Genomic DNA, 24,502 nt, shown 5'->3' on the forward strand with positions numbered 1-24,502 from the left:
AAGACATTCTAGGCCAGGCACAGTGGCTCACTCCTGTAATTCCAGCACTTTGGGAGACTAAGGTGGGAGGGTTGCTTGTGTCCAGGAGTTCAAGACCAGCCTGGCAACATAGGGGGGACCCATCTCCAGAAAAGAGAAAAAGAGAGAGAAAGAAAGAGAGCATGGTGGCTCATGCCTGTAATCCCAGCACTTTGGGAGGCTGAGATGGGAGGATCACCTGAGGTCAGGAGTTTGAGACCAGCCTGACCAACATAGTGAAACTCTGTCTCTACTAAAAATACAAAAAGTAGTCAGGCGTGGTGGTGAGCACCTGTAATCCCAGATACTTGGGAGGCTGAGGCAGGAGAATCACTTGAACCTGGGAAGTGGAGGTTGCAAGGAGCCGAGATTGGGCCATTGCACTCCAGCCTGGGCAACAAGAGTGAAACTCCGTCTCAAATAATAATAATAAATAATAATAATAATTTGTGACTATGTTGCAGGGTGTCTTTATTATTAGAAAACTCACACTAAAATATTTAGGAGTTCCCTGTTATCCATGGGGATGTAAAAAAAAAATTTTTTTAAGTATTTAGGAGTGAAGTATCCCCATGTCTGCAGCTTGCTTCCAAATGCTTCCATGAAGATGAATACACAGAGAAAACAAAATAGCAAAATGTTAATTACTGGACCTAAGAGGAGGGTATACTACTATTCAGTTATTCTTTTACTGTTTACATATATTTAAAAATCATAATGTAAAGTTGAAGAGATGGGAAAGAGTTGAATCCAGTTCCACAAAATGTCATACACTGAGTGTATTTCTTTTTTGTTTTGTTTTGTTTTTGTTTTTGTTTTTTTGAGAGAGTCTCGCTCTGTCACCCAGACTGGAGTGCAGTGGCACAATCTTGACTCACTGTAACCTCTGCCTCCCAGGTTTAAGCAATTCTCCTGCCTCAGCCTCCTGAGTAGGTGGGACTACAGGTGCCCACCACCATGCCCGCCTAATTTTTGCATTTTTAGTAGAGATGGGCTTTCACCATGTTGGTCAGGCTGATCTCAAACTCCTGGCCTCAAGTGATCCACCCACCACAACCTCCCAAAGTGCTGGGATTACAGGCATGAGCCACTGCACCCGGCCATGAGCATATTTCTTAAATATATATGACATACTAAAGAACAAATTACTTAATAAGATAATCAATAAAAGACAGGTTTCCATCCTCATTATGCAAAACTTTGCATAAACTGTGTTCTGTTAAACATAAAAAATGTCACAGAACACCAATATTAAGCAAGGCCACTGTATGATCATGATAGAATAAGACAAAAAGAAGGCCACTGGGTAATCATGAAAAAAACACAGGCAAAAATGTGGACATCATTCGAACCACAGAAATGACTATGTCCCTATGCTGGCTAATATGACTGACTACTGCCTCTTTCCCAACCACAGCTTTAGCTTCACTTTATTCCACCTACCTTCTAGATAGTTATTAAGATACCCAATCAGAATAACCACATCTTATTGACAGTATGTAATCCGGGACAAAGCTTCTTGAATCCTCCTGGCAAAATCACTGAACACAGACCCAAATCCTGTAGTAAGACCTTTCTAACACCCTTTAACTGAGATATCCTCATGGTTCTCCATGGAGTTCTTTCATCCTCATTGCAATGAGTCAATAAACACAGTGTTGTCCAACTACAGCTATGGTTCTCCTGGACTTTGGCTGAAGAGCATTGATATATTTTGCAGTGAAATAGAACATAAGGTGAAAGTGAATGTGGAAGAAAAGTTGTTAGAAGTTTGAAGAGAAAGGAGAAATTATGAAATACTTAGGAGCACAGGAGAATGAACTGACTAATGTTTTAGGAAAATAGTAAAACAGTAGCATTGCTGGGCAACACAAATGCCTAATTGAGATTAATGGTCATGTATTTAAAGTGAGATCACACTAATACGTAAACAGCTCCCAGCAAAACATACGGAAAAACCACAGTCAAGTTAAAATTGTTAAAGTATGTGTCAGAAAGTTCATGAAAAAGTGTCTTTTTTTTCTTTGAGATGGAGTTTCGCTCTTGTCACCAGGCTAGAGTGCAATGGCACGACCTCAGTTCACTGCAACCTCCACCTCCTGCGTTCAAGCGATTCTCCTGTCCCAGCTTCTGGAGTAGCTGGGATTACAGGTGCCCACCACCACGCCCAGCTACCTTTTTTGTTTTTTTTTTTTTTTTTTATTTAGTAGAGACGGAGTTTCACCATCTTGGTCAGGCTGGTTTTGAACTCCTGACCTCATGATCCACCCTCCTTGGCCTCCCAAAGTGCTGGGATTACAGGCGTGAGCCACCACACCCGGGCAAGTGTCTCTTAAAAATATAAAAGATCCTCAGTTTCACACAGAATAGCATAGAAATTAGAACCACACTGAAATACTATTTTTCACTTACTGGATTGACAAAGGTACAGAAATTTGAAAACGCATTCTGCTGACAAGGCTGTGGGGATACATTACTCTTATAATAGAAGTGTAGAGGCTGGGTGCGATGGCTCACGCTTGTAATCCCAGCACTTTAGGAGGCCAAGGCAGGTGGATTGTTTGAGGTCAGGAGTTCGAGACCAGCCTGACCATCATGGTGAAACCCTGTCTCTACTAAAATGCAAAAATTAGCCAGGCGTAGTGGCAGGTGCCTGTAATCCCAGGTACTCAAGAGGCTGAGGCAGGAGAATTGCTTGAACCCAGGAGGCAGAGGTTGCAGTGAGCCAGGATTGTACCACTACACTCCAGCTTGGATGATAGAGTGAGACTGTGTCTCAAAATAATAATAATAATAAGGGAAGTGTAAAGTAATGTAGCAAATTTGGCAATAGCTACAAAAAGTACAAAATGCATACACTCTTGCAGCAATACCAACTTCTGCAGTTTTTCCTATAGATGTAATTGCATACATGCAAAATAATCCAAAGTTATTCCTAGAAGAATAGTTTGTAGTAGTAAAAATTGAAAACAAATCATCATCAATAAAGGACTGGTTAAATAAATGATATACCTCCATCCATTAGAATTTGGGATCCTATGCAGTTTCATAATAATTTTTAAAAGAATAAGGAAGAGCAACATCAACAAAAATGGCAGAGTGGTTAACTTCAAAAGTCTGTTCTTCCACAAAAGCAACAAATAAGGTGGCAAAAGCTGTCAGAAACAATTTATTTGGAACTCTGGAATGTCATCAAAACTTTACCACAATCAGGGGAATGCTTAATTAAGAGAAAACAGCTGAGTATCAGTAAGAGACTTTTGTGACATTTTATTTATTTATTTATTTTTTGAGACGGAGTCTCGCTCTGTCGCCCAGACTGGAGTGCAGTGGCCGAATCTCAGCTCACTGCAAGCTCCGCCTCCCGGGTTTACGCCATTCTCCTGCCTCAGCCTCCCGAGCAGCTGGGACTACAGGCGTCCGCCACCTCGCCCAGCTAGTTTTTTGTATTTTTTGCTAGAGACGGGGTTTCACTGTGTTAGCCAGGATGGTCTCAATCTCCTGACCTCGTGATCCGCCCGTCTCGGCCTCCCAAAGTGCTGGGATTACAGGCTTGAGCCACCGCGCCCGGCCTTGACATTTTATTTTAACTTACCCTGGTACCATCCCCCACTCTACAATAGCCCACATTCCTGGTACTGATTCCTAGTATCAGAGGTAGCAGTACAGACCTTATTCTTGAAGAATTGTTATCTGTTTGCTTTGACCTGTTTGGTGGCTCCCTGAAGGCTCAAGGACTTGTGTGCCTGATTTTATCTCAGAACTCTCCCAAGGGTAGGACACCTGCCTTGGGCAGTGGGGGAAAGTTGGTAGAGGGGGCAGGTAGACTGTTTATTGAAAACATTTGGGCCAGGCACGGTGGCTCGCGCCTATAATCCCAGCACTTTGGGAGGCTGAGGGGGCAGATCACCTGAGATCGAGAGTTCAAGACCAGCCTGACCAACATGGAGAAACCCCGTCTCTACTAAAAATACAAAAATCAGCTGGGCGTGGTGGTGCATGCCTGTAATCCCAGCTACTTGGGAGGCTGAGGCAGGAGAATCACCTGAACCCGGGAGGTAGAGGTTGCAGTGAGCCAAGATAGTGCCATTGCACTCCAGCTTGGGCAGCAAGAGCAAAACTTGTCACACACACACACACACACACACACACACACAAAGAAAGAAAAGAAAAGAAAACATTTGAAAACAAATAAATGACCAGTATCACTTGGGGCAAGGGATAACCGTTCAGGCAAACAATGGACAATCTGAAAAGCTTAACAGGAATACGTGGGGAATGAGAATCTTTGGGAAATAAGGGCTTTGAAAAACTCTCACAAATTCCTGGGAATCCAGAAGGCCACATGCATCCCCAGAGCTGGGAACATGCTCAGAAAAGACCTAAGAAGGCCCTAAACTTCCACCCCTGGCTGACTTTCTGCTCAGCTAAAGCAGAGATATGAATTGCCTGGCTGGGTGTTACAGGTATACCCAACACACAGAAAGCCAATCTGCAAAGTCTGGAAGATAATTCCTTATTTCTGTATGTATTTTTCTTCTTCTGTTTTTATTTTTTTCTAATCTGACAGAACAGAGACTTATGTGGTCCCATATAACAGAGAATGCAAACTTTACAAAATTAGTTCAACTTGTATGAGGTACCTAGAGTAGTCAAATTCACAGAGAAAGAAAGTAGAATGGTGGTTTCCAGGGGCCATGAAGAGGGCAGAATGGGGCTTTATTTAACGGGTTCAGAGTTTCAGTTTAGGGTGAAGAAAAAGTTTTGGAGATGTGATCATTACACAATATAAATGCACGTAATGTCACCGAACCATACTTAAAATGGATAAAATGGTAAATTTTATCTTGTGTATATTTTACCATAACATAAAAAAGTAGTTTATAAAAGATACTAACAAACCACAAATAAATGCTAAAATAAAGCATCAACAATAAAACCTGGGGAGGTGTACAACCTGATTTTCCAAGTTGCTGCATTATGCCGGGCGCAGTGGCTCATGCCTGTAATCCCAGCACTTTGGGAGGCTGAGGCAGGTGGATCACCTGAGGTCAGGAGTTCAAGACCAACCTGGCCAACATGGCGAAACCCTGTCTCTACTAAAAATACAAAAATTAGCCAGTCATGATGGTGGATGCCTGTAGTTCATGAGGCTGAGGCACGAGACTTGCTTGAACTGGGGAGGCAGAGGCTGTAATGGATTGAGATCGCACCACTGCACTCCAGCCTGGGCAATAGAGTAAGATTCTGTCTCAAAAACAAAAACAAAACAAAACAAAGTTGCTGCATTGTAATATTCAAAATGTCCAGTTTTCAACAAAAAATAAAGTATGCAAAGAAACAAGAAAGTTTGACCCATATACAGAGAAAAATAATAGAAACCATCCCTAATGAAGCCTGAGCACTAGGCAGACAAAACTTTAAATCAAGTATTTCATATATCCTCAAAGAGCTAAAAGAAATCAAATTAGAAAGAGACCTATGAGAACAATGTCTCACCAAATAAAGAATATCAATAAAGACATATAAATTACAAAAGGAACCACATAGAAACTCTGGAGTTGAAAAACACAATAACTGAAATGAGAAATTCACTAGAGTAATTCAAATAGACTTGAGCAGACAGAAGAACAAATCAGTAACTTGAAGGTGGGTCAATTGGGATTATTCGGTGTGAGGAGCAGAAAGAAAAAAAAAAAGCAAAGAAAAATGAACAGAACCCATGAGACCTGTAAAATGCTACCAAGTAGACCAACATATACAAAATGAGAATTCCAGAAGGAGAGAAGAAAGAAATAATATTTGAAGAAATAATGGCCAGGAAAGAATGAGGAAACTCTTTATGCACTGATATATAAAGATCTACAAGAAATTTTGTCAAATAAAAAAAAAAGGTACAAAACAATGTATGGTGCCAAAAATGCATACACTGAATCTAATTGTGAGGAAACAGACAAACTGAAATTGAGGGACATTACTTGAACTCTTCAAAAACATCAAACTCATAAAAGGCAAAGAAAGACTGAAGTGTTGGTTCATACTAAAGAACACTAAAGACACATAGCAACTAAATACAATGTGTGATTTTGTCTTGTATCCTGAACCAGAAACATTTTGTTGTTGTTGTTGTTATAAAGAACATTACTGGGATGACTGGAAAACTTTGAATGAAGTGTAGATTACGTTGACTCAATGTTAATTTCCTATTTTTGTTTTTTGAGAGAGAGTCTTGCTCTGTCACCCAGGCTGGAGTGCAGTGTTGCGATCTCAGCTCACTGCAACCTCCGCCTCTTGGGTTCAAGTAATTCTCTTGTCTCATACTCCAGAGTAGTCCCAGGTGCACGCCATCACACCCAGCTAATTTTTGTATTTTTAGTAGAGATAGGGTTTTTACTGGTCATGCTGGTCTTGAACTCCTAACCTCAGGTGACTCACCCGCCTTGGCCTCCCAAAGTGCTGTGATTATAGGCATGAGTCGCCATGCCCAGACAATTTCCTGTTTTTTATAATTATACTACGGTTAGGTATGGGGATGTGCTTGTTTTAGGAAGTGGAGTCATGCACTACATAACAATGTGTCAGTCACTGCATTCAACAGTGAACCACAAGAAAACAGTGTTCCCATAACTTTATAGTACAGTATTTTTACTGTACTTTTTGTATGTTTGTATACACATATACTTTCCATTGTGTTACAGTTGTCTTTAGTATTCAGCATGGGAACACGCTGTCCGGGTTTCTACCTCAGGAGCAGTAGGCTATTTCATATAGCCTAAGTGTGCAGTAGTAATACAGGAGATAGAATTTAGACAGATAGGCCGGGCGCGGTGGCTCAAGCCTGTAATCCCAGCACTTTGGGAGGCCGAGACGGGCAGATCGCGAGGTCAGGAGATGGAGACCATACTGGCTAACACGGTGAAACCCTGTGTCTACTAAAAAAATACAAAAAAAAACTAACTGGGCGAGGTGGCGGGCGTCTGTAGTCCCAGCTACTCGGGAGGCTGAGTCGGGAGAATGGCGTGAACCCGGGAGGCAAAGCTTGCCGTGAGCTGAGATCCGGCCACTGCACTCCAGCCTGGGCGACAGAACGAGACTCTGTCTCAAAAAAAAAAAAAAAAAAAGAATTTAGGCAGATAGTAAGGGTAAAAGACTCCTCGGTGGAACTCCCCTTTTAACAAAAAGCAGCCACCAAAACATTTCTTTTCTAACAAAGAGCAGCCTGAAAAATCAAGCCACAAACATAGATAAGCAAGCTAAAAAGCTTGCACAGGTGAATTCCGGCCTCTGTGCCAATAGAAAAGGGCTATCTGGAAGCCAGGCATGTTCATCAGGGAGGGTCCATCTTCTCTTTTCTTTGTCACCATGTGTACAGTAAAGAGGCAGGCAACATGGTGCCTGGCCAGGTAGAGAACCCATCTGCATAATAAAAGATTAGGGTGGGGTGGCCAGCTTTTTTGCATGCTATGCAAACTGCACACCTAGTCCTAACCAGTTCTTCGCGTGCTATGCAAATGACACACCAATCTTTTGTGCTCTAGATAAATCAGATACCACCTCCCCAAGATCATCTATACAACCTTCTGCATTTCATCATGGAAGCAGCAATCCATATTCTCTGGGGCCCCTCTCTCTGCGGTGGAGAGAGCTTTTCTCTTTCTTTCGCCTACTAAGCTTCTGCTCTGAACCTCAGCCTGGTTTGTCCACGTCCTAGTTTTCCATGACCATGGGACAACAAACCTCAGGTATTACCCCAGACAACAACATCACTTCCGTAGGCTCTACCATTTAGATTTCTGTAAGTACATTCTACGATGTTGGCACAACAGCAAAATTGTCTAATGATGCATTTCTCAGAACAGATTCCAGTTTTTAAGTGACGTATGACTTTGTGCACTGATATGTTTGATCTAGCTCACTCAAATGTTTCAGGAAAAAAAAAATGTGTGCCGAGAGAGAATAATAAATAAAGCAAACATGAAAATCTGAGTAAAGGTTTTATGGGAAGCCTTTGCACTATTCTTGCAACTTCCTTATTTCAAATAATTAAAAACTATTATAACTCAATAAATAAAGTGAAGTCAGCCTCCATAATTGTGTGATTTTTTTTTTTTTTTTTTAGTTGCAGAAATGCAAACACAGAATGGACACAGTTGTATTTAATTAGAGGTTTTGGAGGGTTTCTTGAGACAGGGTCTCTCTCTATTACCCAAGCTAAAGTACAGCAGCATGATCACTGCTCACTGCAGTCTTAACCTTCTGGACTCAAGTGATCCACCTCAGCCTTCCAAGTACCTAGGGCCGCAGGCCCACATCACCACATGCAGCTACGTTTTGGGGAGTTTTGTTTGTTTGTTTGTTTGTTTGTTTTGTAGAGACTGGGTCTACCTATGTTGCCCAGACTGGTCTTAACTCCTGGCCTCAAATGATCCTTCCGTTTTGGCCTTCCCAAGTGCTGGAATTACAGATGTGAGTCACTGCACCCAGCCTAAGGTTGATTTTTACCAGGCAAGTATGCTAAGTCACAAGAGAAGCAAGGGAGATAAGTATGTATGCAAGGGTTTGGCAATAATGATTGCCCCTGGAGTCCAAGCAGGGTTAAGAAGCAAAATAAGGTCATAAGAGTGTGAAGGCTAATGAAAGTGTGAGGATTAAATGTTTGTAAATCTAGTTGAGATTAAAGGACTGCTGGTGATAGAAGTGATGAGTTGGAAAGACACAAAGGGTACTTGAAACTGAGATTGTGGACAAATTACAGTTGTAATGCTAAGTTCTGTGATACGAGCATGAGAGTGGGTGGCTGACTAGAGTGGTGGTTAAGATTGTTGGGGCAGAGGTCAAGGCACTAGGAAACCAGGAATTGAAAGTATAACCTTAGTGGCTGTTGAAATCACCAAGTACAGAAGGAGAAGTGTAGAAGAAAGCGACTATGAGCAAGGAGCAAAAATCTTCAGTGAAAAAGGGAATGTGAATTGTGAGTTTACAGATGACTCCAATAAGAAAAGGCAACTGGTGGCATAGTGTTCTGACATGAAATCAACGCTAGAGTATTAAGAGTGAAGGAAAAGAGCCTGGAAGTAACAGGAAAAAAGACAATCACTTTTTCTCCAGCTGCTATAGTTGCATGACAAATCACCCAAAACCTTAGTGGCTGAAAACAACAATAATCATTAATTATTTCATGGTTTCTGTGGGTCAGGAACGTGGAGCAGCTCAGCTGGTCAGTTCTAGTTCATGGGCTTTCAGAGGTTGCCCTTAATCATGTGGAGATCCAGTCATCAGAAGACCTGATAATGGCTGAAGGATCCACTTCCACGGTGTCTCACTTACATGGCCAGGCACCTGGTACTGGCTATTGGTGTGGGACCTCAATTCCTCTCCACATGGGCGTCTCCACAGAGCTGCTTCAGTCCTCATTGCATGGCAGTGCCTTTCCTCAGAGCAGGTAATCCAGGATACCAAGGTGAAGGCTACAGTGCCTTTTATGACCTAACCTTGGAAGTTATAGACTATGATTTACACCGCATTCTATTGGGGTCAGTCAGCTCTGATTCACTGAGGGAGATGACTCCACAGGGCATGAATGATAGAGGCCAGGATCAATGGAGGCCTTATTGATTGGAGGCCAATGGAGGCCAGGATCAAAGGAGGCCAGATCAATGGGAAGTTACAAGTGATATGACGGTGTGGGAGAGGAAACAGACACCGCTTGAGAGGGCTTCAGGGAAAGCCATTTCCTGTCAAGTTTCAGGGGAAAACCAAGTATCAGTGTAAGTTTGTCCAACCCGTGGCCCACAGGCCACATGCGGCCTAGGACATCTTTGAGTGCAGCCCAACACAAATTCGTAAACTTTCTGAAACCATTATGAGATTTTTTTGTCATCAGCTATCATTAGTGTTAATGTATTTTATTTTATTTCATTTCATTTCATTTTGAGATGGAGTCTCGCTCTGTCGCCCAGGCTGGAGTGCAGTGGCGCAATCTGGGCTCATGGCAACCTCCACCTCCTGGGTTCAAGTAATTCTCCTGCCTCAGCCTCCCGAGTAGCTGTGACTACAGGTGCATGCCACCACGCCCGGCTAATTTTTTGTATTTTAGTAGAGATGGGGTTTCACTGTGTTGCCCAGGCTGGTTGCGAATTCCTGAGCTCAGGCAATCCGCCTGCCTCGGCCTCCCAAAGTGCTGGGATTACAGGCATGAGCCACCAAGTCCGGCCTAGTATTAGTGTATTTTATATGTGGTCTGAGACAATCCTTCTTCCAATGCAGCCCAGGGAAGCCAGAAGACTGGACACCCCTGAGATAGAGCAAGATGAAGAAAGATTTTTAGAGAATTTTCAGAGAAAACTCAAAGAACTTCGGTTATAGATTTTGTTAATGTCTGATCCTGAATTCCACAATGCACCAAGGAAGGAATTTTGGAGTTAAGGACGGGGTGGTGGGGAAGAAATGAGTGCTGGGGAATTAGATAGGATGCTCAGAAGCACGCAGCAGTCCTAGGGTCACCTCTTTATTTTATCTCAAGGAGGCCCAGAGGCAGACTATGGATAGTATGCCACTTTTTGCCCCTTCACTAAGTAGAGTGTTCCTGAGGTACAGCTCTTTAACTTACATTTCATTATTAGAAAGAGCTTGAAGGAGTTTACAAACTTCACTCTTTCAATTTTTTTTTTTTTTTTTTTTTTTTGAGACAGAGTCTCGCTCTGTCGCCCAGGCTGGAGTGCAGTGGCCAGATCTCAGCTCACTGCAAGCTCCACCTCCTGGGTTTACGCCATTCTCCTGCCTCAGCCTCCCGAGTAGCTGGGATTACAGGGGCATGCCACCATGCCCGCATTTTTAGTAGAGACAGGGTTTCACCATGTTGGCCAGGCTGGTCTCAATCTCCTGACCTCAGGTGATCCACCCGCCTCAGCCTCCCAAAGTGCTGGGATTACAGGCATGAGCCACCACGCCGGACAGGTCAAAGCTGTTTGGAAAGCAGTTATATCCCTGGGTTATCTCCTTGTCTCCATGCTGCTAGGCAATTTTAATTTTCAGATGTATATGTCTCGAAAAATATTGCCACCCACCATGCTTAAGAAACAAGCTACTGGAGAAACAGCTCATTGAGAGACCAGTAAAGACAAAATGTGGGTGATGAAAAACAAGCACCAGGATAGAGCAATTTCCAAGTGGTGGATCCCAGAATGACAGCTGCAGACTAGACATAGACGGCAAGTAGTCCAGATTGGAGCCGTGCAATTCAAGAGACAAGCTGATTGAGTGCTGTCATCACCAAGATCCCTATTGCCATTTATCTTCTTTTTAGCTGAAGACAGAATTTCCCCATGAACCATGTTCAGATTCTTTTCCATACTTTGCTTGTGAAGTTCCTATTCTCCCTCCATGCTCTGCTGCTTCACCCCACGGATTTCTGGTTTGAGTTACTCCTGAGAATGGGAGGTAGCTATAAAGGGTTTAGAAGCAGAAAACACAGAACAGTCCACTTTCTCTGACCATATTTTTGCCAAACATCCAGAATCTGGTCAAGGTGCTCAAAGTCTGTTGAGTCCTAGGCTTTCCAGGACTCCTGAAGGCCCTTGCTCACTGACTTCCCTGATAAAGACTGTTTATTAACTCTCCAGGAACCTAAAGCCAGATTTTGATCAGTTTCTCAAAGCCTCCTGAAAGGCTTTAAAAATCTGATAGTGACACCAATTGCCCTTTGCTTACACAGGAACATAGGTGACATATCTATAAATTAAGACAAGGCACTGCTTAACTCAAAAATCACAGGAATGTTTATCTTTGGGGAAAGAAGAGAGATGCAATTTGGGAGGGCTTCTATGTTACTCCAATATGCTATTTATTTCTCTCTTTTTTTTGGAGATAAAGTCTTGCTGTATCTCCCAGGCTGGAGCGCAATGGCACGTTCTTGGCTCACTGCAATCTTTGCCTCCGGGGTTTAAGCGATTCTCCTGCCTCAGCCTCCAGAGTAGCTGGGATTACAAGCATGCGCCACCATGCCTGGCTAATTTTTAAATTTTTAGTAGAGACAGGGTTTCACCACGTTGGCCAGGCTGGTCTCAAACTCCTGACCTCAGGTGATCCACCTGCCTTGGTCTCCCAGAGTGCCGGGACTACAGGCATGAGCCACCCCGCTTGGCCCCAGTATTCTATTTCTTAATCTGAATGATGGGTACATACATATGTGTTTTTTTAATTGTCCATGTTAACACTATATATTTTTCTGTATTCATGATACATATCAAAATATTTTAAGTAAATAAACAATTAATGAAAGTAATTATGTTTTTATTTAAATATTGCTTATTGAGTGTTGGATTGACAAACATTTTTGTTTTGATTTGAATAGTTTTTGTAGGGTGAATGAAACTGGAATATATATGTATATATATCTTAAAAGGAAAAAGCCAATAGGGAAAAACAGGCTTAGGCTGGGTATAGTGGCTCACGCCTGTAATCCCAACACTTTGAGAGGCCAAGGCGGGAGGATCATCTGAGGTCAGGAGTTGGAGACCGGCCTGGCCCATGTGTCGAAACCCCGTCACTGAAAAAATACAAAAATTAGCCAGGCATGGTGGTGTGCGCCTATAATCACAGCTGCTCTGGAATCTGAGGCAGGAGAATCACTTGAACTTGAGAGGCTGGAGGCAGAGGTTGCACTGAGCTGAGACAGTGCCACTGTACCCCAGCCTTGGCAACAGAGCGAGACTCCATCTCAAAAAACCAAACAAACAGACAATTGGGCTTAAATTGGGTAGAGAAAGGGATAAAATTTCCAGGGACTATAGAATGAGATCCACTGAACAGAAGAAAGTTTAAGGCTGGTAAAATAAGGATATGTGCAAAATAGAAGCCAGTATTAGAGTGAAAAGAGAAAAGTACAAACTGAGAGAGTTCCTAGGTCATTTGCTAAGGATATTAGGTTTCCAGGTTCACATTTCATTAAATTATAAATTATTTAAATGCACCTTGTGTCAATTTCTGAAATGAGATGCCTTGTATTATCTAATGTTGCACTATAACCCATGGTGTTAAATAAATTAACCTACCTAAATTTGACCTGCCATGTCTCTCATTCCTCACCTATCTTTCTGCCTCAATGATATCCATCGACCTCTCAATTTTAGCATTGCTATTTTAAGTAAACATGCTTTGCCTTTACAAAGAAATAAGCAAATATTTTCCAATAGATTATTGATAGTGTAATTAAATTTAGAAATTACCAAACATGTTGAGACAATGTTCTCCTTTATATAATACTCTTCCTGAAAATTAGACATTTTTAGAAATGACATTATCTATTTGATTGAACCTAATAGGCCACAGGAGTATTATTTAATAAAAATCTCTAGCAAGATTATTAACAATTTAGCAGTTATAATTAATGGATAAGTGTTAATTCAGCCAACTAAACATAAGAATAGAAATTGTGTTCATTGTGATTAGAAACCCATGCTAAAAATATGTAAAATATAAAATGTGTAGTATTTTTTGAGTAGCTACGTTTGTTGGAAACAGAGGCAAGAATACAAATATTCATGAGTATCTTTGCTTGGATCACACAATGGTGCGTTTAAAAATAAGTATAGGCCAGGTGCATTGACTCACACCTGTTATCTTAGCACTTTGGGAAGCCAAGTCAGGAGGATTATTTGAGTCCAGGAGTTTGAGCCCAGCCTGGGCAACCTGGCAAAACCCTGTCTCTACAAAAATACAAAAATCAGCTGGGTGGGGGGGTGGGTGCCTGTGGTCCCAGCTACTTGGGAGGCTGAGGTGGGAAGATGGATCACTTGGGTCTGAAAGGTCAAGGCTGCAGTGAGCCATCATCATGCCACTGCACCCTAGCCTGAGCAACAGAGTAAGACCTTGTCCAGAAAAAAAAAAAAACCGGGTTATCTAGGCAAAATAAAAATGATGCTAGGCTGGACATGGTGGCTAATGCCTGTAATCCCAACACTTTGGGAGGCCAAGGTAGGAGGATTGCTTGAGGCTGACTGTTGAGACCAGCCTGGCAACATAGTGAGATCCCATCTCTCCAAAAAAATATATTTTAATTAACTGGGTGTGGCAAGTCCCAGCTACTCAGGAGGCTAAAGTGGGAGAATTGCTTGAGCCTGAGGTCCCAGGCTGCAGTAAGCCATGATCACAGTGCTGCACTCCAGCCTGGGTGACAAAGCCAGAGTTTGTCTCAAAAAAGAAAAAAAAAGAAAAGAAAAGAAAACAAAAATTTGGTAGTGTGATTAAGAAGCCTGTAATCCCAGCACTTTGGGAGGCCGAGGAGGGAGGATTGGTTGAGCTCAGGAATTTGAAATCAGCCTGGGCAACATAGTTAGACCCTACAAAAAATTTAAAAATTAGCCAGGCATGGTCGCGTGTGCCTGTAGTCCCTGTCTTAGAAAAAAAAAAAAAGTTTTTTTTTAATTAGCAAGATGTGGTGGTGCATACCTGAAGTCCCAGCTACTCGGGAGACTGAAGTGGGAGGATTACTTGGGCCTAGAGCAAGCCCATGTCAAAGGAAGGAAGGAAGGAAGGGAGGGAGGGAGGGAGGGAGGGAGGGAGGGAGGGAGGGAAGGAAGGAAGGAAGGGACTGACTTGAATTCTTAAGTCTCTCAAAATGAAGGCTGACACACTGAAGAAGCTTTCTATAAAATGATGCAAAAATGCTCAAAATGGGTAGGTATCTTAACCAAAAAATAATACATTCTTGCTCTCTTTTTTTTTGAACACAATGTTTCTTTTTCCTTTTCTTTCTTTCTTTCTTTTTTTTTTTTTTTTTTTGAGATGCAGTCTCGCTCTGTCACCCAGGCTGGAGTGTAGTGGCTCTATCTTGGCTCACTGCAAGCTCCACCTCCCAGGTTTATGCCATTCTCTTGCTCGGCCTCCCGAGTAGCTGGGACTACAGCGCCGCCTGGCTAATTTTTTGTATTTTTGGTAGAGACAGGATTTCACTGTGTTAGCTAGGATGGTCTCGATCTCCTGACCTTGTGATCCACCCGCCCCAGCCTCCTAAAGTGCTGGGATTACAGGCGTTGAGTCACTGCACCCAGCTTTTTTTTTTTTAATTTTGAGATGGAGCCTCGTTCTGTCACACAGACTGGAGTGCAATGGCACAATCTTGGCTCACTGCAGCCTCCACCTCCTGAGTTCAAGTGAGTCTCCTGCCTCAGCCACCCAAGTAGATGAGACTACAGGTGCCCACCACCACACCCAGCTGATTTCTGTATTTTTTGTAGAGATGGAGTTTCACCATGTTGGCCAGGTTGGTCTCCAACTCCTGACCTCAAGTGATCGACCTGCCTCAGCCTCCCAAAGTGTTGGGATTACAGGTATGAGCCACTGCACCCAGCCCAAAATAATACTTTTTTTTTTTTTTTTCTGGAGACAGGGTGTCACTCAAGCTGTAGTGCAGTGGCATGATCTTGGTTCACTGCAACCTCCGTCTCCCAGATTCAAGCGATTCTCCTGCCTCAGCCTCCTGAGTAGCTGGGATTACAGGCATCTGCCACCACATCCGGCTAATTTTTGTATTTTTAGTAGAGATGGGGTTTTACCATGTTGGCCAGACTGGTGTCAAACTCCTGACCTCACACGATCCGTCCGTCTCGACCTCCCAAATTCCTGGGATTACAGGCATGAGCCACAGCGCCTGGCCTAATACATTCTTAATACATCACTTGAAGGCTTTCTTTTAGTGAGAACTTCCTGGAACAAGACAACCCTATGATTCTGTTCAATGTAACTGTAAAACTCACAGTAGTTATTTCTGCTCAGTGAGAATTCTGTGGAAAAGGAAATGTCTTCAGTTCAGTTCCCCAGGAACAGAGCCTGAGAATGAGATTCCTATGAAAGTGGCTTATTGAGGGAGTGCTGCTTAGTTGAAACTCATAAGGGAGTGAGGAAAGTAGGAAAGAGAAGGAGAAATAGAAGATGCTGATGTGGGTGCCGCTGAAGTTTCTCCTCAGCCTGGTACCACAGGGAGCTCAGGAGCATCACAGACTGGCGTCACCTTGAGGCAAGAGGATTCGTCTTTGATACCCTCATATTGATTTGGGTGCAGTTGGGTGTGTGGGTGGGGGAAACAGAGGGCTTCAGCTTCCAGGCATCTCCAGATGTGACAGCTGCTGTTGGTTGAGGGCAAATACAGTACAGTACAGTACAAATACGCTGCTGCGAATTCTTATCAGCCAACACTCCATCAGAATATGTGAACTGGCCTGGCAAAGCGAAAATGTGCATTTCACCAGCAGGAGCTATTACAAGTAATATTTCTTTTCTTCTTTTTTTTTTTTTTTTTTGAGACAGAGCCTCACTGGCCAGGCAAGGTGACAGACATCTTTAGTTCCAGCTACATGGGGGGCTGACATGGGAGGATCGCTTGAGGCTGCACCCAGGAGGGAGAGGCGGCAGTGAACCAACATGGCGCCACTGCACTCCAGCCTGGGTGACAAAGTGAGACCCTATCTCAAAAAGAAAAAACAAACAAGCAAAACCAAAAACTTATTTGGCAGTAGTTTAATCAAAGTTAATGCCAACAGGTTATGATTCAAATATCAAGAAATATGTTCTATTAATTTTGAAGTAGTTATTTCCTGAAGAGTGTTGCATTTGATGATGAATTTCTATATAATACAAGGCTAACATTTACCTTGAATACTTCTTTTTTTTTTTTTTTTTTTTTTTTTTTGAGACGGAGTCTCGCTCTGTCACCCAGGCTGGAGTGCAGTGGCCGGATCTCAGCTCACTGCAAGCTCCGCCTCCCGGGTTCACGCCATTCTCCTGCCTCAGCCTCCCAAGTAGCTGGGACTACAGGCGCCTGCCAATGCGCCCGGCTAGTTTTTGTATTTTTAGTAGAGACGAGGTTTCACCATGTTAGCCAGGATGGTCTCGATCTCCTGACCTCGTGATCCGCCCGCCTCGGCCTCCCAAAGTGCTGGGATTACAGGCTTGAGCCACCGCGCCCGGCCTACCTTGAATACTTCTAAAGGTATTCAGTAGGCACTTGTATTTTTTAAATTTATTATTTATTTATTTATTTATTTGAGCCAGAATCTCATTCTGTCACCCAGGCTGGGGTGCAGTGGCACAATCACGGCTCACTGCAACCTCCGCCTCCCAGGTTCAAGTGATCCTCCTGCCTCAACCTCCCAAGTAGCTGGGATTACAAGCATATGCCACCATGCATGGCTAATATTTGTATTGTTAGTAGAGATGGGGTTTCACCATGTTGGCCAGGCAGGTGTTGAACTCCTGATCTCAAGTGATCTCCCCATCTCGGCCTCCCAAAGTGCTGGGATTATAGGCATGAGCCACCATGCTCAGCCTAAATTTTCTTTTTTTTTTTTTAATAGAGACAGGGTCTCACTAGCCCAGGCTGGTCTTGAACTCCTGGACTCAAGCAATCCTTCCACGTCTACATCTCAAAGTGTTAGGCTTACAGGCATGAGCCACTGTGCCTGGCCAGTAAGCACTTACGTTTTAACTGATACTAAAACAGTCAGTCCGATTTTTGACTTACAAGCAGGGTTGCTGTAGTTCCTGTCATTTGAAAACCACCCTTATTTTTGCCATATCTTTTTACGTCTGTGATTTTGTATACTTAATAGTTTTCTTTTTTTTTTTTTTTTTGAGGCGGAGTCTCGCTCTGTCGCCCGGACTGGAGTGCAATGGCCGGATCTCAGCTCACTGCAAGCTCCGCCTCCCGGGTTTACGCCATTCTCCTGCCTCAGCCTCCCAAGTAGCTGGGACTACAGGCGCCCGCCACCTCGCCCGGCTAGTTTTTGTATTTTTAGTAGAGACGGGGTTTCACTGTGTTAGCCAGGATGGTCTCGATTTCCTGACCTCGTGATCCGCCCGTCTCGGCCTCCCAAAGTGCTGGGATTACAGGCTTGAGCCACCGCGCCCGGCCAATAGTTTTCTTTAAAAATGACTCACTTTTAAAAATACTGAATAGTTTGGCTGCCTCCTTAAGCAAATCCTTGAAATCATGGATTTAAAGTGCTAAATGTTTGCCTCCATACATTAAAATGCATACTATTCATCTGTCTCTTTCCTAAAACCATCTCACGGCACTGAAGTGCACTGTGCAGGTTTCCCTTTGTGGAAAGACTTGCTGCCCAGCTGCCAGGAGTGTGGTCAGCAGACAGCCTCCAGCTATCAGCTCCTTCTTACTCTACAGTTGCTGAAAACCACCCAATCTGAGATGACATTCTTGCAGGTATCTTGAATCTGGGGACCAAGAGAGGCAGGGGTATAACGGCCAGGCCATTTTAGGCTGATGCATGTCAACTCTGGCAAACTCCAGAGGTTCTGCCTAGGAGTGGATAAGTCTGTCGGGCCTGCTTTGTACTTTACTTATTTTCTGCCCATTCCTGCTTTTGCTCCCTTCCTTTCCAACTTGTTTATTGTTAAGTAACCACTTGCATCCCAATCTCCACCAAGATGAGCTCTGGAAGTTCATCTGCTTCCAGAAAACTCAACCTGTAATTCCATGCTGGAATTACTGGGGAAATACTGTCATAAATCATATAAGGGTAAATGTCGAAGGGCTTTATAAAGACTTTAAAATGAAACATGCGATTTAAAAAATTAAGGCCGTAAATATGATTTTATGTGCCGGGTGCAGTGGCTCACACCTGTAATCCCAGCGTTTTGGGAGGCCAAGGCTGGCAGGTCACCTGAAGTTGGGAGTTCGAGACCAGCCTGAACCAACATGAAGAAACCCCATCTCTACTAAAAAATACAAAATTAGCCAAGTGTGGTGGCACACACCTGTAATCCCAGCTACTCCAGAAGCTGAGGCAGGAGAACTGCTTAAACCCAGGAGGCAGAGGTTGCGGTGAGCTGAGATCACACCATTGCACTCCAGCCTGGGCAAGAAGAGTGAAACTCCATCTCAAAAATAAATAAATAAGTAAATAAAAATATGATTTTATGTGATTTAAAGCAACTTGGGACTTTTATACAAGGTGTCCCAAGACTCAGTACAATTTTAAGTCATCAAGGAAAAACTAAATGTATTAGCTTTTTGGAGTTATAACAATGCAAGAGCTATTCTGATGATTTTGGAGAGTCAAACTAGGTTGAGTGTGATGGATCGTGCCTGTAATGCCAGCAGTTTGGGAGGCTAGGGTGAGGATCACTTGAGGCCAGGAGCAACACAGTGAGACCCAGGGTGGGAGGATCACTTGAGTCTGTGCAACATAGTGAGACCCCTGTCTCTAATAAAAAGAAAAATAGCCAGGCATGGTGGCATGCACCTGTTGTCCCAGCTACTCGAGAGGCTGGGGTGGGAGGGTTGCTGGAGGCCAAGAGGTCGAGGCTGCAGTGAGCTGAGATTGTGCCACTGTACTCCAGCCTGGATGACAGAGCAAGACAATGTCTCAAAAAACAAAACAAAACAAAAAACAAACAAACAAAAAAACCAGAAAATTCAAACTAAAAAACTTTATCTTGATGGGTTAAAAAAATTTTTTTGAATCCCAGGAAAAATGCCAGGGTTTTTTGTTTGTTTGTTTTTTTGTTGTTTTTTTTGGTTTTTTTTTTGAGACAGGGTCTCACTCTTGTCACCCAGGCTGAAGTGTAGTGGCATGATCATGTCTCACTGCGGCCTTGACTTCCTGAGTTTAAGTGATCCTCCCACCTCAGCCTCCCAAGTAGCTGGAACTACAGGCATATGCCACCATGCCCAGCTGATTTTTAATTTTTTTGTAGAGAGGAGGTCTTACTATGTATGTTGCTCAGGCTGGTCTTGAACTTCTGGGATCAAGAAATCCACCTGCATTGGCCTCCCACAGTGCTGGGATTACAGATGTGAGCCACTGTGCATGGCCAACAAATGCTGTTTTTTAAAAATGGAACTAAATTATACTCCTTTATAATTATGTTCACAAGCTATGTTGCAGAATTTTGATTCCTTTTTAAAATCTCCCATGTATAGAGAAATGGACAGAAAAAAACCTGTTGGTCCATTCAGTAAAATACCTGAAACTACTATAATAGAATCCTGTTTAAAATCCATAGGCATTACAGTTATTATTGCTAAAATTTCATGATTTAGGAAAACTTTGAGTGCCAGGCTATTCTGAGTCTAAATGAGTCAGAATACATGTGAATCAGCAGAGCACAGTTTAAGGCAAGTACCAAGGTACCTCATAAAGGATAAATTGTTCTGCAACATCTTATAATGCTGAGATTATGATAAAACTAGTCAACATTTGGGAGAATGCTTATTTACATCTAAGTCTCTCATGCTACTTTTTTTTTTTTTTTTTGAGACGGAGTCTTGCTCTGTCACCCAGGCTGGAGTGCAGTGGCACGATCTCGGCTCACTGCAACCTTTGCCTCCTGGGTTCAAGCAATTCTCTTGCCTCAGCCTCCTGAGAAGCTGGGATTACAGGTGTGTGCCACCACGCCCAGCTAATTTTTGTATTATTTAGCAGAGATGGGGTTTCACAATGTTAGCCAGGATGGTCTCAATCTCCTGACCTCGTGGTCTGCCTGCCTCAGCCTCCCAAAGTGCTGGGATTACAGGCGTGAGCCACTGCGCCTAGCCTCATGTTACTTTTCATAGCTAAGCATGGAATAAAGATAGCTGTTTCCCAAAACTTGCCACATGGTAAGAATACTTGGAATGCTTGTTAAGTCGTTTCCCCTACCCTTTCCCTAGACTAGAGATTCCAATTCAGGTTGGTTTGGGGCAGGGCCTGGGAATCCATATTAACACAATTCCACGTTTCTTACATTCGGACAAGTTTGGGTAACATCTAATTAAGATGTATAATTATTTAAAACATTAAACCTGTTTCTAACAGTCATCCATTGCTACTTTAGGGGGCTGTGATATGTACTGACGGACACCTGAGTACATATTTGTATGCAACTGGCTACAGCACTGTGAAGAGACAACAGTTTATGCATTCTGACTGTGTTCCAAGAACAGACTATTCTCCAAATTCAGGTCAGCTATCCGACAAAGCAAGCTATTGATTGCAAAGAGAATTGAAAGTATCTGAACTGAAAAATTTAAATCTATTACCACTGCTAGGAAAGTGTAAGTTTAAAAATCAAACAAACAAAAACATCATTTTCTTATTAGGTAAAACCTAAAAGTATTTTTAAACCACCACTATATATTTCTTAATGCAAAACTACTTGAAATATAAACCTCTTAAGTATAGTCATTACTTGTTTTTGTAAACTTATTAGTAAAGTATGACGTATATACAGGAAAGTGCTTGAATCGTGTGCATGGATTTTTTACAAAGTGAACCCATCTTTGTTATCAGGACCCACATCAAGAACCAGAACATTATCAGCACTCCAGAAGCCCCCCTTCTGCTACACTCCTGTTATTTTATTTACTTATTTTTTTGAGATGGAGGCTTGCTCTGTTCTCAGGCTGGAGTGTAGTGGCATGATCTCAGCTCACTGCAACTTCTGCCTCCCTTCTGCCTCAGCCCCCCTAGTAGCTGGGATTACAGGCATGTGCCACCATGCCTGGCTAATTTTTATATTTTTAGTAGACAGGGTTTCACCATGTTGGCCAGGCTGGTCTCGAACTCCTGAACTCAGGTGATCCATGCGCTTCGGCCTCCCAAAGTGCTGGAATTACAGGCATGAGCCACTGCACCCGGCCTACCCTCCTGTTATTAACATCCCCCTCCCCACCATGTGTAACTGCTATCCTGACTTGAAACACCATAGATAAGTTTTTCTTTTACATTTTATATAAATTGAATCATTCGCTGTTGTTAGGCTTCTTTAAACATTATGTTTGTGAGATACATGCATGTTGTTAACTTTCATTTTTGTATAGTATTTCATTGTGCGAATATACCACAACTTACTTCAGTTCTTCCAAACTGTTAGCCAGGTAGTTCCCAGTTTGGGGCTTTTACTAATAGTGCTGCTATGAACATTTTGGTACATGTCTTTTTGTGAACATATATGTATACATTTCTGTTGGGTATAGACCTCAGAATGGTATTTGTGAGTCATTAGTTATTCCCAATTCAATTTTGTAGACTCTGTCAGAATAGTTCTCCAAAGTGGTTGTACAAATTTTTTTTTTTTTTTTTTGAGACGGAGTCTCGCTCTGTCGCCCAGGCTGGAGTGCAGTGGCTGGATCTCAGCTCACTGCAAGTTCCGCCTCCCGGGTTCACGCCATTCTCCTGCCTCAGCCTCCGAGTAGCTGGGACTACAGGCGCCCGCCACCTCGCCCGGCTAGTTTTTTGTATTTTTTAGTAGAGACGGGGGTTTCACAGTGTTAGCCAGGATGGTCTTGATCTCCTGACCTCGTGATCCGCCCGCCTCGGCCTCCCAAAGTGCTGGGATTACAGGCTTGAGCCACCGCACCCGGCTGGTTGTACAAATTTATACTCTTGCCAAAAATGTATGACAGTTCCTGTTGCTCCACATCTTCACCAGTACTTGGTATTCTGTCCTTTCCATTTTAGCCATTCTAGTGGGTATGAAGAGGTATCATATTGTATTAATTTGCATTTCCGATGACTTGAAGTTGAGCAACTTTTTCACATAATTGGCCATTTTTTGAGGCATCTGTTAATTCTTTTATCTATTTATAAAGATCTCTACTTTTTTGTTTGATTTCTTTACATATTCTGGATATAAGTCCTTTATCAGATATTTATTATTTTTATATTCTTGTTCCTCCCCTCTTTAAAGACCTCTATACAATTTTGGTAAAAATGGTTATCTATTTCCAGATTCATCTTCTTCAACTCTGGCTCAAACTCGAACAATTTTCCACTCACATTTTCCTTCTTAAGAAAAACAAATTGGGCCAGGTGTGGTGGCTCACACCTAATAACAGCACTTTGGGAGGCTGACCAACGCAGGTTGATCACCTGAGGTCAGGAGTTTGAGACCAGCCTGGCCAACATGGCGAAACTGTCTCTACTAAAAACACAAAAATTTGCTGGGCGTGGTGGCACATGCCTGTAGTCCCAACTACTTAGGGAGGCTGAGGCACAAGAATCACTTGAACCCAGGAGGCAGAGAATGCAGTGAGCCGAGATCATGTCATTGCACTCCAGCCTGGACAACAGAGCAAGACTCCATCTCAAAAAAAAAAAAAAAAAAAACTTGGCCAGGCATGGTGGCTTATGCCTCTAATCCCAGCACTTTGGGAGGTTGAGGCAGGAGCACCTCTTGAACTCAGGAGTTTGAGGCTGCAGTGAGCTATGATCATGCCACTGCACACCAGCCTGGGCGACAGAATGAGACCTTGCCTCTCTAAAAAAAAAAAAAAAAAGGATGAGTGGGCCGGACGTGGTGTCTCACGCCTATAATCCCAGCACTTTGGGAGGCTGAGAAGGGCGGATCACCTGAGGTCAGGAATTTGAGACCAACCTGACCAACATGGTGAAACCCCATCTCTACTAAAAATACGAAAAATTATCTGGGTGTGGTGGTGCATGCCTATAATCCGAGCTACTTGGGAGGCTGAGGCAGGAGAACTGCTTGAACCTGTGAGGCTGAGGTTGCAGTGAACTAGGATCACACCACTGCACTCCAACCTGGGCAAAAAGAGAAACTCTATCTCAAAAAAAAAAAAAAAAAAAAGATGAGTGAATCATATTACCCATGTCCATGTCCACTTTGTCTAGCCAGTAATTTCTCACTGGTTTTTCTCAGGTTACTTTAGCTCATATTACTTGGGTCCGAATGAAATGTACACATGTAAGGAAAAGATACACAGTATGATTTAGTGGAAACAAAGAAACACTAGGAATCAGGAAGCCAGGATTTTGCTATTAAGTAGCTCTGTGACAAGGGCAAGTCAGTTAACCTCCCTGAACTTCAATTTCCTCTTCTACATAATGAGGGGGTGGGAATAAATGATCAAAATCCCCATTGATCCCTTTACTTTCAGGAGCATTAAATCATATCTGTCTACTTATACCCAAAATTGGTAGTATGTGTACTCTCTGCTCTTTCTCAAATATCTTGTCTCCAAGTCTCCTGATTTTTTTACATGGTGTTCCTTATTTTGCAGAATGCCTTTTTTTTTTTTTTTTTTTTTTTTTTGAGACACTCTTGCTCTTGCCCAGGCTGGAGTGCCAGTGGCACAATCTCAGTTCACTGCAACCTCAGCCTCTTGGGTTCAAGCAATTCTGCCTCGGCCTCCTGAGTAGCGGGGACTACAGGGGCACACCACCACACCCAGCTATTTATTTATTTATTTATTTATTTAGAGACGGAGTCTCACTCTGTTGCCCAGGCTGGAGTGCAGTGGTGCAATCTCGGCTCACTGCAAGCTCCGCATCCCAGGTTCACGCCGTTCTCCTGCCTCAGCCTCCCAAGTAGTTGGGACTAAAGGCGCCCGCCACCGTGCCCGGCTAATTTTTTTTTTTTTAAATTTTAGTAGAGATGGGGTTTCACCATGTTAGCCAGGATGGTCTTGATCTCCTGACCTCGTGATCTGCCTGCCTCAGCCTCCCAAAGTGCTGGGATTACAGGC

The 24,502-nt window shown here is 43.0% G+C and overlaps 1 protein-coding gene and 1 long non-coding RNA gene across 4 annotated transcripts in view; one reads left to right on the top strand and one right to left on the bottom strand.

The window, feature by feature from the left end:
• Positions 1-9,447, bottom strand: part of GRAMD1C (GRAM domain containing 1C) — a 117,603-nt gene extending 108,156 nt beyond the window's left edge. For 2 of the 3 annotated variants that reach the window (XM_033211229.1, XM_033211227.1), the window contains exon 1: positions 9,346-9,447. In XM_033211229.1, the coding sequence (XP_033067120.1) occupies positions 9,346-9,432 (87 nt within the window). In that variant the 5' untranslated portion in view covers positions 9,433-9,447. The remainder of the gene's footprint in view (positions 1-9,345) is intronic. The other variant, XM_033211228.1, reaches the window with a different exon arrangement.
• A 139-nt stretch (positions 9,448-9,586) lies between these two features.
• LOC117083501 lies at positions 9,587-21,104 on the top strand. The gene is made up of 3 exons (XR_004437107.1): positions 9,587-9,785; positions 18,096-18,235; positions 20,851-21,104. It is a non-coding gene; the product is annotated as an uncharacterized LOC117083501 (long non-coding RNA).
• The last annotated feature ends 3,398 nt before the right edge of the window (positions 21,105-24,502 follow it).

The sequence above is a fragment of the Trachypithecus francoisi genome, unplaced genomic scaffold (assembly GCF_009764315.1).
Source record: "Trachypithecus francoisi isolate TF-2019V2 unplaced genomic scaffold, Tfra_2.0 Lachesis_group0, whole genome shotgun sequence".
NCBI classification, from domain to species: domain Eukaryota; kingdom Metazoa; phylum Chordata; class Mammalia; order Primates; family Cercopithecidae; genus Trachypithecus; species Trachypithecus francoisi.